The 25,279-nt window shown below is 30.6% G+C and overlaps 1 protein-coding gene across 1 annotated transcript in view; it reads right to left on the bottom strand.

Annotated features, from left to right (window-relative positions):
• The window catches only part of LOC143255498 (carbonic anhydrase-related protein 10-like), a 106,241-nt gene extending 81,345 nt beyond the window's left edge, over positions 1-24,896 (bottom strand). The window contains exons 1-2 of the mRNA XM_076511250.1: positions 24,443-24,896; positions 18,214-18,261 (exon numbers count right to left, since the gene is read on the bottom strand). Coding sequence (XP_076367365.1) covers positions 18,214-18,261; positions 24,443-24,488 — 94 coding nt within the window. The 5' untranslated portion in view covers positions 24,489-24,896. The remainder of the gene's footprint in view (positions 1-18,213; positions 18,262-24,442) is intronic.
• Between the last annotated feature and the right edge of the window lie 383 nt (positions 24,897-25,279).

Raw genomic sequence — 25,279 nt, 5'->3', positions numbered from 1 at the left:
CGCTATTTATAGAAGCATGACTTATTCCTTACGTCTCCAAGGTCAATTCATTGAGAAGTCAGAGAAATAACCTTGTCAATGAAATTATTTGTTGAAATATGTCAGTTCTACTCAACACATTACAGACAAGGAGAAAACCCATCTACGAAACAGGTTTATTTTAGTTAGTTTTGATATTTTGGTCTTCAAGGTATTGAACGACAACCCCCAATAGGAAGAAGGAATGCAAATCTTGAGAGATTTTGTTCTGTATGTTTCTAGACACCCTGAAGGAAAACCAAATAGAATTTTATCAACAAAGTAAAAGAAAGTTTTAATTTAGTGTAAAAAGTAAGCGATTTTTGTAGATCTCTTACGCAAGAGTGAAGTGCCAATTTAAAAAAAAATGATCGCATTATGTAAAAATGATTCATTATAAGATCTATAGAGTTAAACATTTGAAGTATAATTTCTGTTCTGGAAATAGGAAGATATATATATATATAACTGTAATTTTGTAAGAGTATGTACATTAACTATGGAATCTCTTGTCTGGTTTTTGCAGCAAGATTTGAAAAAAAGGTCCATGACATCTAAATGAACAATGTGAAAAACACTTCCGTCAAGATACTGTATTTTTAATAGTGCAACAAATATAACAAGTTTCACAAATTAAATAGTTGGTGATTGGTTCATTTCTAGAGCAAAGCTACAGAATTGGTTATCTGCGTGCTGTTCCATTGTAGAGAACTAACACTAGATTTATTATTGCAAGTCCAGAAACTTACCACTGATCTACTAGAGATCGAAGAACTGACGATTGAGGTTTATACTGCTGTACAGTTCATGTTATTTATAAACATTAAAATATATTTAAATTTCCATCTTCAAAATTCATAACCAATAAACCTATTAGATTATTGTTCTTTAAAATACGTGTAATTTTTAAACTAGACTGTCCTCTAGGTTCATGTCAATAATTAAGAGAAGAGGTGGCCATTTGCAACCTTCAATACATAAAAATGTTTAATTGTTTATGCCAGAACTAACAGCTCAAATTTATGTATTCATACTGGTATGAATAAAGTCAGAAGAGATTACCACTCCAAATACACATTACTGTAATGACAAAGGTGAGCCTTTCTGCATCTTTCATACCGCAATTTCTAACCATCCTTTTGAAAGCTATAGAGGAATAATTTTATGCGTATTAGATGCTAAATGTTTGGCTTCAGAAACATAATTACTGTTTAAGCCAGTATATCACATTTCAAGCACAAAGCCCTCTTATATCTATGGATCATTTACAATCATTTTCGTACTTGATAACGTTATTAGTATTATTTAAACATTTTATAGTAAGAATGGTGGTATGTACATGTGTCAAATAGAAAGTTTAGTCTAATTTAATTTTTTTTGCCGCTTGAAGGAAGAAGTTTATAAATTTTTATAACTAAGTTACTTTCAGAACATGTCTTAACGAGACCAACGATAATGATACACTAATGATTCAAAGGTCACCTAACAGCATTCAGCATAATGTTCAGTAGAATTCGATAAAGGTTTTTACAAACATTTAAAACTAACCAAATTAAATAAAAAATGACTTAAACAATATCTAACAAAATGAATTATAATCAGTATGTGTATGTCTGATAAAATGGAATTGCAACTTTTTAATAATGTCTAACAGTTCTTTTCAGCTAATCAATAACACCTATTTTCACCAAGGGTTATATAATAAAATATAATACGTTAGTAGTATTGCCTATCAATATTGATACTGGTAAAACAAAAAGTAATTTTTTTGTTTAAAATTGGATGAAAATCTTACTCTAAAAATATTGGTTGTAAACTTACTGAGAAGATCTTCAAGAAAATTAACAGTGTAAAACCTGGCAAAGACACAGCTACAAATGTAGTGTTGCATATAGTTAGTAATACGTATAACGTAATTTGTATAGAGATTATGTATTTTTAAACTGAATTTACATTCTTAAAATACTAGTATTTAAAACTATCAATCATCTAAACATTAAGCATACTGAAAACGTTAACTATGTGTTTTGCAAAAAATATATTTTGATTGAGTTTCTGTAACATTTAGTTCAATTGATAAATTTTACAGCACAGTGCTATGTTTTCTTAGCTCTAAAACGTCCCCTGCGATACTGCGGTATATTTACGGACTTACAACGCTAAAATGCTGAGTTTGATTCCCGCGGTGAACACATCAAATAGATGGAAGTGGCTTTGCTCTGAAACAAAAAGGTTCAAAGAATATCTTCAGTCGAAAAAGTAATTAAAAACAAATGGAGAAACCTTACTCGCATATATCATGTTAACTACTATTAAAGTAATAAGTAATAAAGTGAACTGGAATAGCAATTATTTTTTCACGTAGTTATTTTTGTGAATGAGACGAAAAACTCCCTTCATAATCACATTAAGAAAATTCTTTTAGAATTAGATAAGTTCAACGATGGAAAATGCTGAAACTGCTTTATCTACTAAGCAATGTTCTGATATAGTTTACTAATTTTTATTGCATAAAATGCCAACAAAACAGCAAACTTAAGCTAACATTATATATGTCTGCTTTTTGTATCTTATGTTCTAAATAACAGCTATTTTCTTTACTGGGTACCAAAAAGCGCTGGTCGAAACCTCACAAATATATAGATACAGTGCATATATGTTTAAAACAGATCTAGTTTAAAGAAATATGCAATTTTGCATTGCATCATTGAGAAGCGACAATAACATCGCTTTCATTTCATACCGGCTAATGTGTTAAGTTATAAAGCTACGATTTAACTATCAGATGCTTTCAATCCATCTTGTATACATTTTGAGTTTCTTTGTAAAATATGAAATTCATTGTAACAACTATAAATGTTTGTTTACGTATGTTGTAGAAGCTTTTTGCTGCTCTACAGTGAGCAAAAGATGTTGAGACCTATTTAAATATAAGATATGCTAACACACACCTGTACGCAGTCATATGAACAGAGTGAAATTGATAGTATATTTTAGTCTCATATTTGTAAAAGCAAACTCTAGGAAAAGAAACATTTCACCTGGTTTCACACCAAATAATAATAATACACTCTCGTGAACATTTTTAATGAAGTTTAGAAATATCGTACATAGTCTGAATACTGTAAATCAGTTATATTTAATCCTTTAATTCAGAGGTTTATATTGCTCACGGTTTCCTCTTGCATTGATACTTTACAGTTAGGGTAAAATTTAAACATTTTTGTACCCAAACTGATATTTTTCTGTTTTATTCTTATTTGAATGGAATTAAACGATAAAATAAGGCGTGGAATCTTTAATAACGAGAGCACACAGCTGATAATTTAACGAATTCTAATTATTATAGGTTTGAATGCTCTTATGTATTAATTTATGGTACTTCTTAGTTTTCTTTATAAAGACTGGGAACATTAATAACTTATAGGTTACATACTATTTTTCAAGTATAAAGAGCAGATGGTATTAATAACTTGAATAATTTCAATAACAACTACAGAAGGAAAATGAGGTTAGAAAATATTATTAAAAAGCTCTGTTGTTGTATAAAGTTACGTTCAAAACACAGTTTAAATTTCATGTTTTGGGAAATGTACTAGTTTTAGCATTGACAAAGGGTAGGTTGATAATTAGATTTATTTTGTGAAATAAACTGATGTACTATTTATTACTGGGAAACGATTATGCACCAGAGATAAAGAATAATATCTTTGTTTTTAATAATATAATACATACCACGAAAACACGTGATTTTCTACGGGATCGTAGAATGAATCATTAAATCAGTTTCGTATCCGCAATAAATTCAAAGTATCCAACGTGTTGTCTCTAGCTTTTCTACTGTAATGTAGGATTTCAGCAAATGTTCTGCTATCAATATTCTATTTGTTTTCTTGATATAGAGCTTTAAATGTTGGTTGTGTTTTTAATTAATAAAAGTGTGATCATTTTCAGTGTGAAAACTTGATTTTAGCGCAATATGAGGATTTAACCTCGTATTCAAGCATTATTAGTTCTCAAACTAGCACACGTGAGCCATCAGAGAGCAAAAATAAAATGTAACAAAACAGATAATAAATATTACTTTTAAGCTGCATAAATAAAAAGTTTCCCCAAAGAGCTTAAAATAAATAAATAAAAATAAGCGAATAAAGTCCATAGTAACGTAACATTACTTGTAAGAGAGAGGTTCTAAGTGGACACCCAGATACCTTACGGTCATGTAAAATAATAAATATATAAGTAACGCTACAATATAAATACAGTTATTCTGAACTAAGCTTTGAAGAACGCGAAATCAATGTTATCTTTGAATAGCAACGCTACAGAGGGTTGATTACGCTATAATAAAATGATTTTGAATATGCAAATCAGATGGTCATATGATAACACTGACTAATAAAAAAATCACTGGTGGAAAAGCATGTATCGTAATTAATTACATTATGACATTATTTAATGTAATGTGGATAGTGTGATGCCATAAAATATTATCTATTTTGGGAACAATATGTAATAAGTCTTTTTTGATGCAAAGTATTCATACCATAAATATAGTTCAAATAGGGAGTTAAAAGTTTCAAAGTCAGGGAAATCCGCTGTACTTTAAAGCATTGGAAAATAAAGAAATATGTAGCACCAGAATTATCAAAAAAGAAACCTGTAATAAGTTGTACCTCAGTTGTTTTACGTAAAAGATTGTCTCTTGTAACATAAAAGAAGCCATGATAAAAATATAATAGAAAACGGTACCAATCTTTGTCTAGAAACGGGATACAAATCAAGTATACACAAGTTATCTCCATTTTTGTGAAATTATCATGTATCTCAAGTAGTTGGAGAATGTTTGTTTGTTTTTGGAATTTCGCACAAAGCTACTCGAGGGCTATCTGTGCTAGCCGTCCCTAATTTAGCAGTGTAAGACTAGAGGGAAGGCAGCTAGTCATCACCACCCACCGCTAACTCTTGGGCTACTCTTTTACCAACGAATAGTGGGATTGACCGTCACATTATACACCCCCACGGCTGGGAGGGCGAGCATGTTTAGCGCGACGTGGGCGCGAACCCGCGACCCTCGGATGACGAGTCGCACGCCTTAACACGCTTGGCCATGCCGGGCCAAGAATAATTGATAAGTCTTTTGATTTTGAAATTTGTGTTATTATACACAATCTCATATATATATAGTCTCTTGAAATATTCCAACAAAATGAATATCTTATTATTCGGACGTTCAATTGAATTTGTCATTTTTATGTACTTTAGTACCTTTTTATTACAACTTTAGAATACATTATTCAACATATTTTGCTGGAAAAAGTTCACATTGCAATAAATTTTATCGAAAATCACTTGACATACTACACATTAACCCTGACCAACTTGTTAGAGTCTTACGTTTATTAATAATATTTTACATTTCATTTTTTAAATATGTAATTAGTTTGATGTAAAATACTGTTTAACTAAAGTTCAGAGACGGTATAATTATAGTATGAAGAATTTGAATATGAACCAAGTATATTGATTTAGATCAAACGTAAAGTAGCTAGCCTGGTCGGAACTGATTAGACACTGTTGAAATTAAATTCCGAACTTTGCTGAATCCCAACGTGTTCAATATACTGTGGCTACTTTGTATTACAGTTTGTTGTGTAATAATAATTATTTATCATAACCGCAACACTGAAAATACAAAAATTGTTAGAAAATGTGACGACAGTGAATATGACCTTTATCGATCCAAACTGAGCTAATTTGACCAAAGCGTTAGAAACACTATCTAAATTTTGTATATTAAGCATATCAATACAATTCAGTGCCGTTTGTATGTTGTTTGTTCTACAATGTCAATTGTTAGGTAAATTATTTTGTAAATAACAATTGTAGTCGATGTGTGCTAATTAGAACATCAGACAAACACTGAATTTTCTAATTTTTTCCCCACACTATTACAATACCAATATATTATATAAAACAAATAAGTAACAAAAGCAGTTATTTATGTTTTGTTCTGTCCTCTTTGAATTAAAGAAAATAGTGTAACTGTAATATACAGCTGAATTTATTTCCACTGTTCAGCTACACGATGGCTCAGTTGTAAGCTTAAATAGTTATAAAACTAAATATCGAGGCTCCTTTACGCTTATTAGCAAATAAACACTACAGTGTACAAAATACAATGTTTGTACGAAAACACGAGAGGAAAAATAAACATCACAAAATAAAAATTATGAAGTGCGCCTAGATACTAGCATACGATACTTACTAAAACTTTAAGGAAAAAAATGCTAAAATTATTTCATCGTGACGCCAATGTCTTATCCATATCTTCCTGTAGTACTGTTTTATATTATAGTATATAGTATATATTAAAAGGTGTGATATAAATAGAAGCCCATATGCGGAAACATTCAAAGAATATTGAGCACTTTAAAGCTATAAATGTTAAATGTGATCTTTGACTACCAGTTGAACAAAACAAGATTCCCTAAATAAGCCGTCACAAACTGTATTTTAATACAGTGTTTTAATACTTAATTTAAAATATAAAAACAACATTGTTTTGAATTTTTACAACAATCAACTCATGAAACATTGGTTAAGAATAATAGAGTGATTCATATTAAGTGAGAAATAATTATTATGTTGTATTTAGTAATGTGTTTAATATGTATTTTTTTCTATATTTGTGATTCAGCATGTAAATACATATGGGTCACGTTTTCAAAAGTCTGATGAAAGTAATCATGAGATCCAGTTAGTCAGCGGTCAGCTTGAGGGATTTTAACGCTAAATGTCAGAGTTCAATTTATGCGGTGGACATAGCACATTGTGTAATTTTGCATTTAACTACAAATAAATAACCTAAAATTAATGAACACAAGTTGTTTTAACCAAAAACATAAAGTTGCAACATTAAACGTTTCAAAGTGCTGTCTTTCTTTTTCTACAAATGTTTTTAACATGCATCATTGCATTATAGAAAAACTTTAATATATCGACTAAAAGTGAACAAGCAATGTTTTGTTATAGCAAGTCTTTTGCAATTCAATTGATTTCATCCGACTTGGAGAAGGAAGAAAAACAACAACAACAATTTTGAAGTATTATTGAATCATGTTATTTTGCTAATATATATATTTAATACTACACCTTTTGGTAAAGTGTAACATACTTTTAATATCTCTTACTTGCGATGTATTTCCTTTGCATTTAGTTAATTAGTTTTTATGTGCTTAAATATTCTTGTTCGTACACACATATTATATGTAAAATATATGTTGGCATTACATTTATAATCTTGAAGTTTTTATTTGTTTTTGTTTAATATGTAAGCGGTTTTTGGTATTAGTGCTATACGGTGATTCCTTGTGAGTATTGATGTGCTTTTTTTAGTTGATAAATAGTTTGACTGATATAATAAAATTATAATCGATATAATATACTCGATTAATTATTGTAACTCAGAATAATGGTTTACACAACATTAAAATATATCAAAATCATGGTTACGCTAATAAATAGCATTAATTTAGCTTGAAATAATAACTAATAATATTCCCGATTTAATGTAACGTTGATAATAAAATAAATTGCATCATATAAAGAGCTTATTTTGTTCCTATTCTTATTTGAAATATATATTGTATTAAATAACTATATATTATATTAAATAAGTTCCAATTTCATTAACTAGTTATTAATACTAAAAATATCAAATTAACCATTAAAAGATTATTTAAATTTACAAGTAAATCATTCTTCAATTTAATTAGCAAATTTTATTTCACGTATTAAAATCATTTTCTGAGAGATTAGAAGGGTATGGTCCAAGTTGAACAGAAAATTTCCTTCTAGAATTGAATTTACGTTTAACATGTGATACCTAGAACTATTTTATATATACTATATGAAAACATTATTTTCTTATTTCCTGCATAAAAAATGTGTATACCCTACATTTTAAAATACGTTTATTTTGTTATTGTAGAACTTCTCAACTACGAGTTCCTTCTAATATGAAACATCTTAACTATTATTGACTAGCTCAGGATTGCAGCTTTTCTTTTTATCAGTTTTCATCAGTCCAACCAAACAAATCACATATGATGTAATAAAACGAAACCTTGTTTCTCTTTAATAAGGAAAATAATGGGGTATAGCTTTTCATGCACCCAACTTTCTACTCTTAAAAACTACTCAAATTTTTCATCAAGATCTGATAGTAAATATAATAATATTTTGTTTATTGTCTGTTGAGAGTGAAAAAAAAACTAACTACAACACAACTGGCTATTTGTGCTTTGCTCACTCCTGTGATCCAAATCCGATTTTTAGTGTTATAAACTTAGAGATGAACTATGGGAGGACGATTGTAATATGAATTATATTTTTAATACTAAAACCTTTGCAACAAAATTTTGAAAAAAGTCAATATATTTGTAATAATCTAGGTTAACTCAAGTTATATTTCTCTTTGAAAAAATGACGTGTCCACAAACGGAATGTATATCATTTTGTTGTGTTGTTTTTCAAATTGCAATGTTTTGAATATGACAAAATATAACTTACATTTTTCAACTCTGGCTGCGAAAGCATGACAATCTTTATATTGATAAGCGAAACTATTTTTGTGTGTTGTATAATGTCTTCAGATGGTTGTAGTACGGCTGGAGATAAAGCATTGAAATATTTGGGTATGTATTGAAAATTCAATGTAGATGAAATGTAACAGAAATAATAGTGTTTTTCTGAAAGTTAAAAATAATGATGATCGAATAATATACGGTATTTAAAGAAGACACTGTAAACATAATTCCGAAGCTTGCTAACACGTATGCCACTAAAAAATGTTTTTCCTTGTATTTAATGTATTTAAATAACACATATGTAAATAGAACGCATTTTAAAAGTAAGAGCTAAATATTATTTTAAAAGATCCAAAACTAACAAGTACAAAACCTAACATGAAGTGACAAATTATCAAGATAATATCTTGAAAGTAAACAGAGAATACAATGTGTAATAAATTTAACAAGTAGTATCAAAATACACATAGAATTTATCTTGTAGTTCAGGTAAGTACAGATTTTATGCTGAATCACTGGTTTTTTTGTACTCACTCAGAAACAAACAAATTAATGCTTCAGAAATAATGAGATTATTCACTTTTAATCACAAACTATAAAGTTTAAGGGTAAGAGAAACAAAGCATGAACGTTTGAACCAAAAATAACTTTTTTATATTTGTATTTTTATAGCAAACCACATCAAGGTATCCTCTGTGTTCAAGAGAAATTGAACCCCTAATTTTAGTGTTGTAAATCCGTAGACTTACCGCATTCTCAGCAGGGGACTTTTTTATACAATGAGATGCAAATACAAAAACTGAGATTTATTTATAAGTTTGTATAAAGTAATTAATTTAATAAAGCAAAAATAACTGTTGAAAATAATATTAGTTTTATTTCCATAAATTGAGAGATAAATGGAATATATTTAAATGTTATTGTTTGTTTGAACTGAACGAATTAGTTAAACACAAACTGAAGATGAGCTAGGCAGGTCGAAACGTTTTCTCTTCTTATCAATAAAGTGTTAATACCCATACCAGCCGTTCTGAGATATATTTTCATTTCAAGTAGGTTTTTTGTCGTCAAAAAAATACTATTAATACTGTAACTATTTATACTACTTAGTGTTGTGATCCCCTTTGTATATTACTCAAAAATTAATTACGATACCTACTTTTATGTCAGTGTCAGTTCTGTCCAGTAAATGCTACAAGTGGCAAATCCATAAAATTACTCAGTATTATATAATATGGTACCGGGATCCCATCATCAGTGAACGGTATAATATAAGTAGATAAACTGAAAGCTAAGATGTATGACATTCTCAAAACTCTCACACTCTAATGCGTATCAAAAAACTAAATTCGATGAATGTGTGAGTGTTTATCCCTAGCATCCAGAAAGTTTACCTCCCATTTGTTGCACGTGAGAACACCTGAATTAATTCATACATGAATTATCTCGAGACAAAACACATAAATGAAGATTTTTTTGGTATAATCATTTACTTTGCGCAATCTCAATGTTAATAATTGTGTGCTCAAAATCAATTTATTATTATTTTATTCTGTAAAGTTGAAAAGCATGTTATCAATACTACCCACTTATATACATCCTAAATTTCCCATCTTGATCACACTCAAAGATAGAACCCTTTATTGATCCAACATGTAACTTGTACACAAGATTCCTCATCTTACAACTAACATACGTTTGATAAGCAATTCATGCTAAATCATATCGTACATGTAATATACTTCCTATTTAAAATGTCTCAAACACTTACAATAAACTTTGCAGTAAAAGTGAATTGAAAATACACTAACATTTTATGCTTTTCATAGTAGTTCAACAAAATCGAATCAAAGTAATGACAGACTATTCACATTTTTCAAAGAAAATTTATATAATAATTCGTCACAAATTTCAAGTCATCTAAAAAATCCGAGTGTTTACAGTTGTTACGATGCAATCTGTCTATCAAAGACATGGCCTGGCATGGCCAGGTGGTTAAGGCGCTCGACTCGTAATCTGAGGGTTCCGGACTCGAATTCCCGTTTCACCAAATATGCTCGCTCTTTCAGCCGTGGGATGACCGTCAATCCCACTATTCGTTAACAAAAGAGTAGCCCAAGAGCTGGCGGTGGGTAGTGATGACTAGCTTCCCTCCCTCTAGTCTTACACTGCTAAATTAGGGACGGCTAGTGCAAAGAGTCATCGTGTAGCTTTGCGTGAAATTCGAAAACAAACAATCAAAGACACATGAGTATGTGGATCGCGGTATTAAAAATATATTTCTTGTTTGCTTTACAGTTAGGAGAAATCGAAACGTGTAGTTTGAAAATCCTTCAACGTTTTTAGGTATGTACAAAATTAATAGAAAATGGTTAAGAAAAACATTATTGTACTGGCTTCATAATAGTAAACAACTTTTAACGTACAACAACCTAAACGGTTGTTCTAAACCACACTTGGAGTACAACGACCATAGATCTCACGACAATATTCAAATTGGAGAAACTGGTCGAAACGCAGAACAACTATAAAAAACAGAGCATAGAAACACAATTAGACTAAAACGTCTAAATAAATTGGTCTCAGTTCAACATAATAATAAAATAGGAAAATAAACTGGGATGAACTTAGAATTTTGGATAAAGCTCGCTACTGGAAAGAAAGAAAACTAAAAGAAGCTATCTTGAAAGTACATCAACCTCAGCATCGGAAAGAGAATGGTTGGTTGCGTCAGCAACCTGTAGGCAACCATTCATCAAACAATGAAGATATGATGACGTCAGATCTATTGACAACGCTCACTGCATCTACACAGCTTGGAACATTACTCTATAAGACACTTGTATAGTGTCTACCGTGACCTGAAGGAGGCCTCGTTATTGAAGCTAGAATGTCTCTTTATTCCAAAGGCGGTTGCGGTCTATAAAAGTTCTGAATCCAAACATAATTGTTGTTCTAGAAAATGTTAAACCTACAACGTCCAGAATGGTAGTGGATCTAGACAGTGTTAAGCGCACAACAACTAGAGTGGTGTTAGTTCTGGAGAGTATTAGAGTGGTGGTAATTCCAAGCAATGTTAAACGTACATCAGCCAGAGTAGCAGTTCTAGAAAATGTCTAAAAGACAACAACCAACATAATAGTAAAAGACAGTGTTTGAAAAACAAAAGTGAGGATGCTAGTTGTGATCAACTCTAAAGTATAAATGCTGTCGTAATTAAGACTGTTGCTTTGAACTGCATGTAATTTACTTCACTTGCTTTATGCAAAAATGTTTATACAACATAATTTTAGAAACGTTGTTTATCAACAATTTCAAGAAAACATGCCAGTTTCTTTCTAAGCATGATTTTCTGCATTATAGTGGCGTTGCAATTAATACATTTCAAACGTTTAAACACGTTTTCTACGGTTCTGCTTCGTAATTAATACATTTAAAATGTTTATGCACCGTTTGTTTTCGTTGCCTACAGTTTTGCGTTATAATTAATATATTTCAAATGTTTAAGTCAAATGTTTGTCGCTGTTATTTTTGTTGTTGCGAAAATAAGATTTATCAGAGTTTGTAACGAAAGCAAAAATAAAATTTGTATTTGACCATTCCTTTCATATAATAAATATTTCGCTTAACAGCAATCAAACTACTGTAGTTATTAGTTTAATTTGTTAAATAAATATATAGTTGACAATGAAGAAAATGGTTGTTACAAATATCAGTTGGACGACATCAAAGAAAAAATCGCAAATGGAAACTCATATAACATTGAAAACAATATTTTCTCGTGATGAAACTTATATTTATGGTCACAAAATTATTATAACATTTGATAATCATATATCACAGTGTCTTTTTGAAGCTTTGATACACAACTATTTTCTTTTGAGAAATACATTTCTATTCCTGTACTTGTTTCTCTATTTAGTATCAGGGTGTTTCTATGGTTACTTTATGTTTATTTGGTTTGTAGTGTTCAGAAACATGTGAAGGTGTTTTTGTGTTCTTTGAATCTGGTACCCATTTTTGTGCTTTGTAGAAATCGTGGCAGTTGTTGCATTGTATTTCATAAGTGATGTTGGTGATGTGTTTTTCAGTGTAGTTTTTACATAATATGGACTTTAGTTTTGTACCTGGGTTTTGAATAAATTTGGTGTTTACCGGAATATTGTGTTTTGTTACAAGTTTTTTTTCCAAATTTTGTTATTTTTTCGCTAATATCGGGAATATATCCTATGTAGCAGTGTAAGGTTTTGTAGTTTGTTATTTCTTGGAATTTATTATTGTTGACTGTGTTGTTGATCTAGATATGTGCGTATAATTTTTCTAACGGTTTTGGAGGAAATTTGTTAATGTTAATGAAGTATTGTTTTATTTTGTTGACTTCATCGTTAATTTTATCTGTTGAGCATAGTTTCGTGGCTGTGTTTATTTGGTTTATTGATATGTTTAGTTTTTGTTTTGTTTGATGTTCTGAGTCTTAAGGAATGTATAGTCCAGTATGGTTGATTCTGCTGTGGACTTCTGTTTGGAATAGTGTATCGGCTTTTGTGATCTTGAGGTTAAGAAATACTATTTGGTGAGTTTTTTATGTTCACAAGTGAACTTAATGTTGAAATATATAGAGTTAACGTGCTTGAAAAAGGTAAGTGTATATTCTGTAGATGTGAATCCAGCAATTGTATCGTCGACATATCTGTACCAGTATAGTGGTGAGTGTAAGGCTGAACTGATCGTTTGAGATTTAATCTGTGTCATGAAAATGTTTGCTGGAATTGGTGGTACGGAATTACCCATACTTAAGCCATTTATTTATAAGTAGATTTGGTCATTGAATATAAAGTTAGTTTTGGTGGTAGTGAATCCTATAAGAGTTTCTAATTGGTTGCTGGGGATGTGTATCGATGAGTTGGGGTCTTGGATATAAAGTTCTAAAGCTATCTTGCAGGCTTCCGTTGTTGGGACTTCTGTGAAGTGACAAAACTAGGCAATGTTCTCACCCGTTCCATTGCGTTTTAACAGAGCAAAAATAAACTACTTTATCATAGATCAAATGATAATCTCTATTCGAAACGTGATCAAGATAGATTTTTCTTAAAAGGTTTTTCGCCTTACAACAAAGAAGAAACGGAAAAATTCAACTTTGCGCGATAAAATACAAAAATATAATCTTACATAAAACTTAGAATTGTCGGTGTTACAGTATACGTTACATATATCATTCATATCTGTCTCTTGCACCTAAGACTCCTTATCTTGTAGTTTATTCTAAAAATATAAATGATAAATAGTTGAGTAAAGTTCAGATTATCAGTTCTTTTTCGTACGATTAGTTTCACATAATAGTCAGTGCAGTTACCTGTACAATTAATACGTAATATTCAAGGAGGAAATCAAAAACAGAAATTAGTGCAATTTATTTTCCCAGCTGACTACAGAACAACATCTCAAAATATTAACTAAAAAATCAAAACAAAAGTGTAAAAACTTATTTGGTGAGTACTATTGTTTTCTTAGCGCAAATTAACGCAATGGGCCATCTCCACTTTGCCCACTGCGGAAATTGAACCCTAGATTGTTTGTATTATACTGTAGACTTACTGCTGACCCACCAGAGAGCTACATTAGTTTTAATAATTACCTATTACACCTCCCCTTTCAAATACAAAATACAAGTAGCAAGTTGTTACATAACAGTGTTATTATTACCTTTCTATGTGTAAAATAAATACAAATAGTTTGATGTGATATAACATATACATATGTTCAGGCTATCGTGAAGTAACATAGAGATAGTTGTGATATTCTTGACATTTAAAAGGAAAGACAATATTTAATGGAAAAAAAGAAAAAGTAAAGAGCATTGTTTCTTGCTTTTACGTTTGGTTATGATTTTCATGTCTCATACACATTAAGAAATGTTTCATTTCTGCTGGGATGATATATGCAATATTATTAACCCATAACGCTACTTGATAGTTTTTATTTTGGATATATACCTTCAGAAACGCTAGAAACCAGGTTTCGATACCAGTGGTGAGTAGAGCAGAGATAGCATATAGTGTGTCTTTGTGCTTAATTATAAACAAACAAGCAATTATGTATATAAATTAGCTTGCTTTTAGTTCTTTAAGAGCTAGGCTCTGGAATAGAATGTAAATATTTCTTAGCTATGATTATTTACTTAACTAATTTTGCGTCCCACGGCCTACGCTAGAATCACCGGGGTTCGATTCCCTTCGGTAGACACAGCAGATAGCCTCATGTGGTTTTGCTATAAAACAAACCCATTTTTGTTTAGACACCGTTGGTGAGAATAGTGGCTGCTTCATTCAGGTCTTTACATTTTGAAAAACAGCTCAAATAAGAAGACTTACCTTAAGATTTAACGAAAATCCCTACATGGTGTCGATGTGACATATTCAATACTTTTTTTCATTTTGAAATAACAATTATGGCTGTTCATTCAGCAGACACGCAGGCTTGATTACAATTTATATATATTGTGGTTACTTTAGAGGAAACATAGTTACACGATGAAATACACTAATAAACTAACGTGTTACCATTGTGGAATCACAGCAAGCTTGGTGAAGAGATTATTGAAGCTGTATAGTTGCTCGGTGCTCACAGATTGCGCTGAAGATGTTCCAAGCTTAATGAACAAATTTCTATCGCCAGTCCCTTCTACACGTACCAAATCTTCAATAGAGCTATGATAGGCATGCACCAACTGATGACAAGATACGTTCTTAGAGCCTTTATGCCCTGCTAGCTGCAGTATTCAAGTGATAAACTAATTTCCCGTACATTGCAGATGGTGCAAAAGATGTTAATTATATGTGACAACACTTTCGTGGGTTTACGATTCTCAAAATATAATGTGTATCGTGCAACTAAGGTTTGTATAAAAGTGTATCAAATGAAACTGTAATAATCTAATGAAGAAATACTAGTTTAAAACTCAGAAAAAATTATGAAAATTGAAGTTGTTTGTTTCTTTAGATTCGTCTCACTGACCTTGATTCAAAGGTGTGTAGTAACAATAACTGCTGTAAATGTTTGTGCACTACAAATTACTATCGAGAATGTTTCGTTCAGTATCAAAACTCACCAGCTAAATTAGATCTAGGGCAGTCAAAAATGTTTCTACATTACCCTTTAATCGTAGACTCTTTGTCGCATATGTTAATTAGCAATTTAAACATTCTTAATATGAAATCTGGAGAGTACTAATGAAGAGGAAAATTATGATAAAAATTCTGCAGTCAATCATCATTTCTGTTACTAGTAATAGGCCTAAAGATAATCGCTACTTCGCCGGTTAATTCGTTTCACAGCTCTACAAAAATAATATTTTATTAATTCCATATAAAATGTTGTTAAAAATGCCAAAATATCCTCAAAAGAGCAGTACGTTTAAATATATATTATTAATTTTTAAATACTGTTGCAAGTGTTTTCTGAGGATGTACAACTTTAAAAATAAATAAAATTTCAATATCTGCAATGGGCAGATCTTAGATAACCCATTGTGTAGCTTTCTGCTTAATAGCAAACAAAACTGTTACAATAAATTACAAACGTTCGCAGAAGGCGATGTGTACTTCATAGAGAACTGTGAAAACTTCAGTTTGTTAAAATGTATATGATGAAAAGGCTAACACTGATTGTAAACACTGATTGTAAACACTGATTGTAAACACTGATTGTAAACACTGATTGTAAACAAGTTGAACTCATTTTTCACATTTCAGCGGAGGTAATTTCCATAAACCAGTTTCAATATGTATTTTTTTCTGTTTGCCGGACTTTTAAGATTTAATTTTGACTCGTGCCATGTATGTGATTAAAAAAGGTGTAAATACATTTTAATTGCTTGTAATAAAACATTTTGAATGTTATTTCTTAAAAGTATTCCCGTATATTATGCTTCTTATGGTGTAGAAGGCATCTACCTTCTTCTTCACAAATTTGCATACATAATATTATTGAAGTGTTTTATTTTTTGTTATAGAAATGTCTTCGTAAATAAAATCAGCACTAAACTATGCGTTCTAAACGTGCTGAAAATTGTGGATATGAATTATTTCATTGATTCATAATTGACTTTCTTTACAGTGATCAGCAGTTTCAAAACTTAGCTTTAAATAGCGCTAAGACCATCACTACAAGTTGGTGACCACAAGCCAAAGAAGTATCATATTCCATTTATATTAAACCATTCTTAAAAATCTGAATACTTATTGCAATTAGCGTACGTTAAATGAAATTATATTGTGTTTATTGTTTAAATTAAAAATCTCTAGCAACAAGAAATTCTGTGTATTTTTGTGTGCATTTATAAGATCATTTTTTGCTTGTAAGCAATATCAAAATATAAAAACATAAATATAAAACACCTGTAATCAAATTTATTCTAGAAATTTAAGTAGACGACAAGCACAACATTTTAAAAATCGTTTTTCTCGAAATCTAACATATATAAACTAGTCGAGCATAAAATGTTTTCTTTTATATAGCTCTGATTTATGAATTACTGTAGAAAATTAAAAGATTGTAATACAATAAAAATGTCTTTCAAATAACGGAATTTTAATAACCACGTTATTTCAAGAGTGTGAAGTTTAAGTTTGACAAAACTGACTGTGAATATCGTATTTTTTTAGAGCTTATAACATATTATCTTCATATTGGATTCTCCTTTAAGACTATCTTTTTGCACATAGATAATATGGAAAGCAAACTATCAATAGCAAACATTAAATACTTAAGCAGATTACTTTGTATACAACGTCAAGCATCAATTTTACCACACAGTGCATCTGTTTTAAACAGAATCACTATGAAGAATAACTGTTTTTCTTTCACTCATATATTTACAGGAGTTTAAAAATAGTAATCAGTTAGTACCCATAGAAAGAGCGTTTGTAGGATAATATTACAACAAATCACGTTAACTGTTTACTAAGGGTGACTTTTCTTTGTTGGACGATTCTGTGGAATCTATAATTGATTAATTACTTTAACTACTAGCCAGAAGTTACCCGCTTTTCATGTACAGTTACAACATAAAGTGTTCGTACCCCTGCGTTCCTAGTGGTTTTTTGCTCATAACTTCAAAAGTATCACAATTAGGCTAATAGAAGTAAAATATATCATACATATTATACTAATACACATCTACATAAACTTTTATGCAAATTAAACAACAAATAAACTGTTTATAAACAAATAACCAAAAATAGGAGGAGCAGAAAGTTTTCGTACATTTCAGACTTTTGGCTAATAGATGTTAGAGTTTAATTTAGTTTTTTATAAGAAACTTCTGCTGCAAGGTACTCAAGTCGGCCAGACAAGGTGCGTTCCTTTCAGTTGCATATATGGGATTATTTGTAGGATTTTCGGTGAAATTAACAAGTTATTATGTACAATATATTTATATTACCAGTGTTATTGCATTCATATATGCTCAGACACAAATATCGAAATAATTATAGAGTAAATTTATTTTAACACAGTTTGCAATAGAACACAAAACTAAATATTAAAGTGCTTAACACATTTCTACCAATTAATTAAAAACATAGACAGTACTTTTAGCACTTACCAGATATACCGTCGTAAGTCCACCAGTCTTCCCAATTCGACGTCGTACCTATACAAGATTAAACAGAAAATGTTTAATTACCATAGAATGGCTTCTGTTAATATATTCATTTCATTTATACTGTTAAGGAATATTTATTTCCGACAAACAATTTATTATTTTGAGAACAAAATATATGTTGCAATAAAATTAGCCAGTTTATTGAATTTCTTGATCATCTTATCGAATGGATATTAATCTGTAATCAAAAGATAACATAAAAGAACTAATCCTTTAGGTATGCCCGGCATGGCCAGCTGGGTTAAGTCATTCAACTCGTAATCCGAGGGTCTCGGATTCAAATCCCCGTCGCACCAAACATGCTTGCCCTTTCAGCAGTAGTGGCGTTATAATGTGACAATCAATCCCACTATTCGTTGGTAAAAGAGTTGTCCAAGAGTTAGGGGTGGATGGTGATGACTAGCTGCCTTTCCTCTAGTCTTACACTTCTAAATTAGGACGGCTAGAGAAGATAGCCCTCAAGTAGCTTTGCGCGAAATTAAACAAAAAATCACGGATTTATAAATGAGCATCAAGTTTTTAACATATTCAAGTTGAATTAGAAAGAAAACAAATCTGACCAACTAATTTTCTTACGCAATAGTGTAATATTAGTAATACTGCAGTTGTTTTTTTAAATATATCTATGTTCATGTTCACGTACATTTAAGTACGAAGCATTTAATACAATTATTTTATTCAATTTATAAAATAAATTAAATACTGCTTTAATACTGTTTTTTATTTTATTTGAGAGACATGTAGTACTCTTACCCTACGCAATTTGGTTAATACGATTTTTGTAGTATATATATTTTTAAAGTTTCAGCTATAAACCTTACACTACAAATAAGGAGTTATCTTACAAAAAAAGGAAATACATACTTTACTTTTAGATTTATTGTACCTTGCTTTAATTTATCAAACTGATAAAGCTTACGAAACACTTATTGCACTAAAAGTAATTCAGTAACGCGATTTGCTTCATATATCTCATTTTTCTAAGCCTACTTAAACTTTAACTGTAATTCGTGGTAAGCAAGAGCAATAATTTTAAAACAATTCTAATTTGGGGGTATATCACGTTTATTTAATCGTATTGTTTTGTACTTTATCGATCACGATATCAATGCATCTCTAATTCTTAATTTTTAGGTTCACATAAAGTTAAAAATGAAATATAGTATATTACAAAATTCTAAGACTGTTTGACAATAAAGACGTTTCTAGGAATAATTTCAAGAACATAGCTACTAAAATTAAAGTCTTAGGATCCAAAATTAAAGAACAAGCTAATATTAAGACCAATAAAGCTTATAATGATACTGAATGTATGCTGTCGCTCAAAGTCTGCGAATAATGAAAATGACACATAGCTTGAAACTCCAAACAAGTTTTTTTTTTTTTTGTAATTTCGCGCAAAGCTACTCGAGGGCTATCTGCGCTAGCCTTCCCTAATTTAGCAGTGTAAGACTAGAGGAAAGGCAGCTAGTCATCACCACCCACCACCAACTCTTGAGCTACTCTTTTACCAACGAATAGTGGGATTGATCGTATCATTATAACGCTCCCACGCCTGGGAGGGCGAGCATGTTTGGAGCGACCGGAATCTTCAAGCAAGTACGTTTTCCATTCTATACGTGTTTATCACATTTTCGTAAGAAATTTAAAATAAAAATGCTATTCATTCTTCAATGCTAAAAGTGCTGACTTATTTTTTATTGAGTATAACCTACATATGTTGATAGATAGTGCGCTATATGTTCGAGTGCTAAGTTGCGAATCGAAAAGTCCAAGGTTCGATATACTACTGAACACATTCTACGCTCTGCACTGTGTAGTAATAGTCACAATCCCTTAAGACAGGAAACACTTAAGGTATGTATGAGAAGTTTGTTTGCACATAAAATGTAAACACTTCCACACGAAAAAGTGGATGAAAGATAATGTGTCAAACACTATTTTAACTACTATCTGCAATTCAAAACAGAAATATTGGGACTTGCTTTGCGATTTCTCTAACATGCCGAACTTATTTGAACTGCATCTAAGATTTAACAAAGATATTTATAGAAATCTTTAATCTCGATTGATTTGTATTCCTCTTTATTCAAACTTCCATAGAAGAGTTAGTGACACGTTTAGATTCAAATTGTTTGAGAAAACGTACATTTTATTGTGTGGTTTGTTTTTTGTTAAAGTGAAAACTACGCGACGTGTATGATAATGTTTTCTATACATATTTATCCTGGCTAATATATAGAATGTTTCTTTAACCTTTTTAATGCAATTCACTGCTTATCGAAGTTCAAGTAACTGTTGGATATTGTTTAATTACGTCTAACCTCTTTCGCTTATAAATTAGAAACGTTTGTTTGTTTGTTGTTAAGTGCAAAGCTACACAATGGAGTATCTATGCTGTGTCACGGTACCACGGTATTAGTAAATAACGGGTTGAAAGCTTTCAGCAGTTATTATAACTTTGAATAATATAACATCCATTTGAGCATTAGATCAAACTTAAACATTTAAGTCACATAGATAATCAAATAACCACTATACTAAACTTATTAAATTGCAGTGCTAGTTTTGAAAGGGATGTCTCACACACGACTTTTAATATCAAAAAATAAATATATAACATTAAGACTAATTGCTATATGAAAAAATCCGAAAAAGAAACACACATTGTTAAACCATTTACTCAGTTTACATACATGCATATAATATGACATTCTTAAAGTTAAATCGTTTAGGCAACTGGCGAGACTGTTTAAAATCTCTCTATATAAATAGTTTATGTTAGTCTGAGCAATGTTAATACAATTATATATATTTTTCTTAACTGTAATAAAGATCTGTTGTCTTAGCTGGTCTTATTTTATGTTGTGCTGTATTTTTAATTCTGAAAATTATTTCGTTATCCATAGCCAAAGCACAAGAAACAGGAAGCTTTGTAATCAGTTCTAAGAAGCAACATATAATCAAATGAGAAACTATAGCTTTTTTTTGCCTTGGAGAATAATGTGATGCGGATTTACTCTGTTATTTCAGATCTACAGATCGAATGCAATATATAAAGAATTTTATTGACAATGCTATGTAGAAGCTTCTATCTCAAAAACATTATACTTATCAATTCATTTAGTTTTGTCAAACGGTTGTTTCGATTTTTAAATATAAATATTTTTGTTGTTGTTGTTGTTTTTTGCAACTAGTACTAACTTGAACTTTAATATATACTGTCTGCTGTATGTAAGCTCTGAAATAAGCATTCATTGAATTTTAATGTTGCCTATTCAGAAGACATACTGCTGGACTTTCTTCTTTGAAAAGATTAATGATTCGTGTAAAACCTCATACAATATGAATACTGGAAACATTGAGCCCGCAGAGTAAAACAAAACTGTACTTATGAGTGATAATGTTATTGTTCTTGTTTCTCAAGTTTGTTTGATTGTTAATCCAGTTGAATGATGTTTGTATCTGATGCACTGCCATAAGCAGTTCTTTTACTAGCTTCCAGACACCTGAATATGTTTAAATAGTTTATGGATTTTGTACCAGAGTCTTATGAAAAGTCTTAGCCTTTTTATTGGTACTTTACCAAATACAAAAGAAACTTAACAGAGTTAAATGTAAGAAGAGGCACTGCTTGAAGCTCACTCCTAAAACTAAGAACACATCAGAGGAACTTTAAGAGCATCTTCCAGTTTAATATTTTACCTAACATTTATATATCTTTCTCATCTTACTAGACTATAGTGAAAAATGAAGTTTCTCATTAATCTTGCTTCCCCGTACAAAAATGTATGTATAACGACTCGAATATCGATGGAATGATCTCATTTTTTATTATTTTGTCACCATTTTGAAAATTTAGATCTCCTATTTCTTTAATAGAAAGTCGTCTAAATCAGTATGAATACACTATTTAATTTTTCTTTAAATTTATATTTAATTTTAAATGGCTTTCTAGCTTCCACGATATTAACTTACTGTTTTTACAAACTTACGTGTATGGACCTTTATTACTTCAGTGATGTAGAACCTGACAACCACTATTTATTCTGCCTGGTAAAGATTGGGTTTTTTGAGGCTGAATGTATGAAATAGTTTTGTGTTCTGTTTGAACTACAACGCTAACACAGGTACAAGCTTGATTTTTTCTCAATACAATAAAAATCTCATCGAGATCGCATGCTTCTTTCGTGGTGCATGTATATCAAGGCATTAAGCTATTATAAATAAAGATTCATGGGTGTATGTTCAACAAACAAATCAACAATTATAAAGATTCATAGGGAATAACGGATAAGATATAACTGCTTTGAACTATGGAAGTTTGTTGTTAAATAGGTATAATGTTTTAGACGAACTGATGTACCTCTGGTATATAATATTTACAATAACGTGAAGATCAAACTACCGAAACATCATGAGGTTTACAACACATCAGTAAAAACATTGTTAGAGAAAAACATTAGGAACATTAGCTATAAGTATAGATGTTAATTAAATACATTATAGCTATGTCCAATTTTCAGAATATATGAGTACACTGCTGGCCAAAATCTTAAGACCAATGAACTGTTAGACTCAACCACTTATTTGAGTAGAGCTTCGAAAGATGAAAATAAGAAAATAAAAAATAAAAATAAAAATCGTTTTCAGCATTTAATAAGGAAAATGTGAACACTACGAAAAGATAGTCTTCCCTTATCTGTTCTTCAGATAAACGACGAACACAAATCCTTCCATCAGTTTTAACAAGCCTAAAACAAGACTCATCTAAAAGGATAATATGTCAGGAGTGTTATAACTGTAAGTTCACATGATGTCTTGCTTGAGTAGCACGATGACAGTTGTTAATTCTTGTTAATATCAGTTTACGGATAGCCATTCTTGCAAAATAGCATTCCATAGTCGGTCTTCTATTCATTGTTTCTAACCTATACCCTGCAATGAATGTTCATGCCATTTGTGTCGTAAGGTATTGCAAGAGTTATCTAACCTTGACGTGTTAATCTGGCCAAAACGTTATCATATTGTGCAATAGATTTTAGGTGTTCACAAGCAGATTTTTCTGGAACAAGTTTCCTGTAGTCTGAGACTTTTAAAAATTGTGGATACAATACACTTGGGGTACTCTACTGTTCTAACAATGTCCGTTATCTTTTTACTACTTCTAGACAGTGTAACAATTTAACGCCCTATAACAATTGTCACGATGAGGAATGTGTATTTTGACGAACAAATGCTTAAAACAACTTATACAGAATAACAATATGTATGTGTTTGTCCGATCATATGCTACTTTCTTTGTTACAACTTAGACATTTACTCAATAATAGGTGGTGCAGTACATGTTTGGGTAGTTATATATCATGATAGAAAAATACTCTTCATACTCTTGAGAGGAAACATCAATGACATCACCTAAAGGAGACGATCCTTTTTCCATATGCTACAGCAAAGTTTGGCAATAACTTTGTGTTAAAGGATGAGAGTGCCACTTTTTACACGTATTTTACTGGATTATCTCGATCAGGAGGACATTTGAAGATTGCCAGGGCTAGCAAAGCCACCAGATTGTAAATCCCACTGAGAACTTTTAACAATGAAAAGTGCTTTGATCGTTACATAATGAAGCCCCTTAGACTGAAACAGAGAACATCTTCAGTGATGGTTTTCAAACGCCCTATCCATCACGCCGTACCAAGCTTTCGTGTCGCTTGATATTTATTTCTTTATATATGTAGTGCTAAAATACATCATAAACAATCTACACTCTACCTATCACTCTGACCCGACAGGCTACACTGATGCATTTTGTACAATATTAACAAAAACAATAATAATAAACATTTATGATCTTTCCGAACTGTAATTGTAATTGATTAAACAAATTATTATTGTTACATGCTGTACATTCTCTTTCGTCTTTGGAGAAAAAAACTATATTTTTAGATGTACTCTTTATCCTTGCAAATTATTATTATTTTCAGAAAATACTATATTATTGAGATGGGTGAACAGATATAGATAATAAAACACTTTTATTCTATTGTAACCTTCACATAATTTTTACTAAATTCTCCCCAAACGTCATTATAAGAAAACTAATACTTTACAATAATATGTAAAATATATTACCAAATCAAACCTATTTCCCTATCTCCTCACTTACCTTCTATAAACAGAAATAATTGCCACAAGGAGAGCACGAGCTTCATTTCCAGCAGAGCCAGTAGACTTCAGCTTTTACACTTTAAGTTTCTTATAGCAGACAGCATCATAAATGTTTGTAATAGTCCATGATTTGAAGTAAAAATAAATAAGAAATCTTTTTATGTTGAATAAAATTTCACTATACGTTTACTCAAATCGCCACCACCCTACCAGAAATATGAAGTTTAGCCACTAATTAATAATGAGAGCCTAATTGTGTATGAAATAAGCTTCTTTACTACAGTAAATTATTTTAGACCTGTGGGATTTCTTAAAATGAGATGAGCGAAGTATCATCAAACATATTATCATAAATTGCGTAAAATTGTTCTCATAAAACGTTTTTTGACTTTACTTGAACTCAAAGCATTTCGCATTGTGATGTCTGAATAGAATTCTTTCATTGAAACTTCTTGCAGGTTGTCTGCAAAGTAAGCCGTCAACTACTCGGGTGATCCAACTTATTCAAGTTAATACTCAGCTTTGTGGTGAAAGCACTGTCCTCTCTCGGGAAAGAAATGAAACTATAGAAATATTCTCTTGGTTATACATATTACTTATAAACAGATAATTTCTTCTACACAGTTTTCAGAACTCATAACAAATTAAATTAATTTATATTTAAGTTATAAGGTACAAAACATTTACCTTTTGGTTATTTTCGTCAATTTGCTGCATCTTACTTCGAAAGTAATATTTTACTGAAATTTCGTATGAAATTTATAACATAAGAAAAGAGTGTAAAAATATAAGGCACCATAACAGTTCTTCTGTGGTATAAAACTACTTACTTCAT

The sequence above is a fragment of the Tachypleus tridentatus genome, chromosome 1 (genome assembly GCF_004210375.1).
Source record: "Tachypleus tridentatus isolate NWPU-2018 chromosome 1, ASM421037v1, whole genome shotgun sequence".
Classification (NCBI taxonomy): Eukaryota; Metazoa; Arthropoda; class Merostomata; order Xiphosura; family Limulidae; genus Tachypleus; species Tachypleus tridentatus.
Note: the sequence above shows the minus strand (reverse complement) of the source record. Positions and strands in the feature narration are given on the sequence as shown.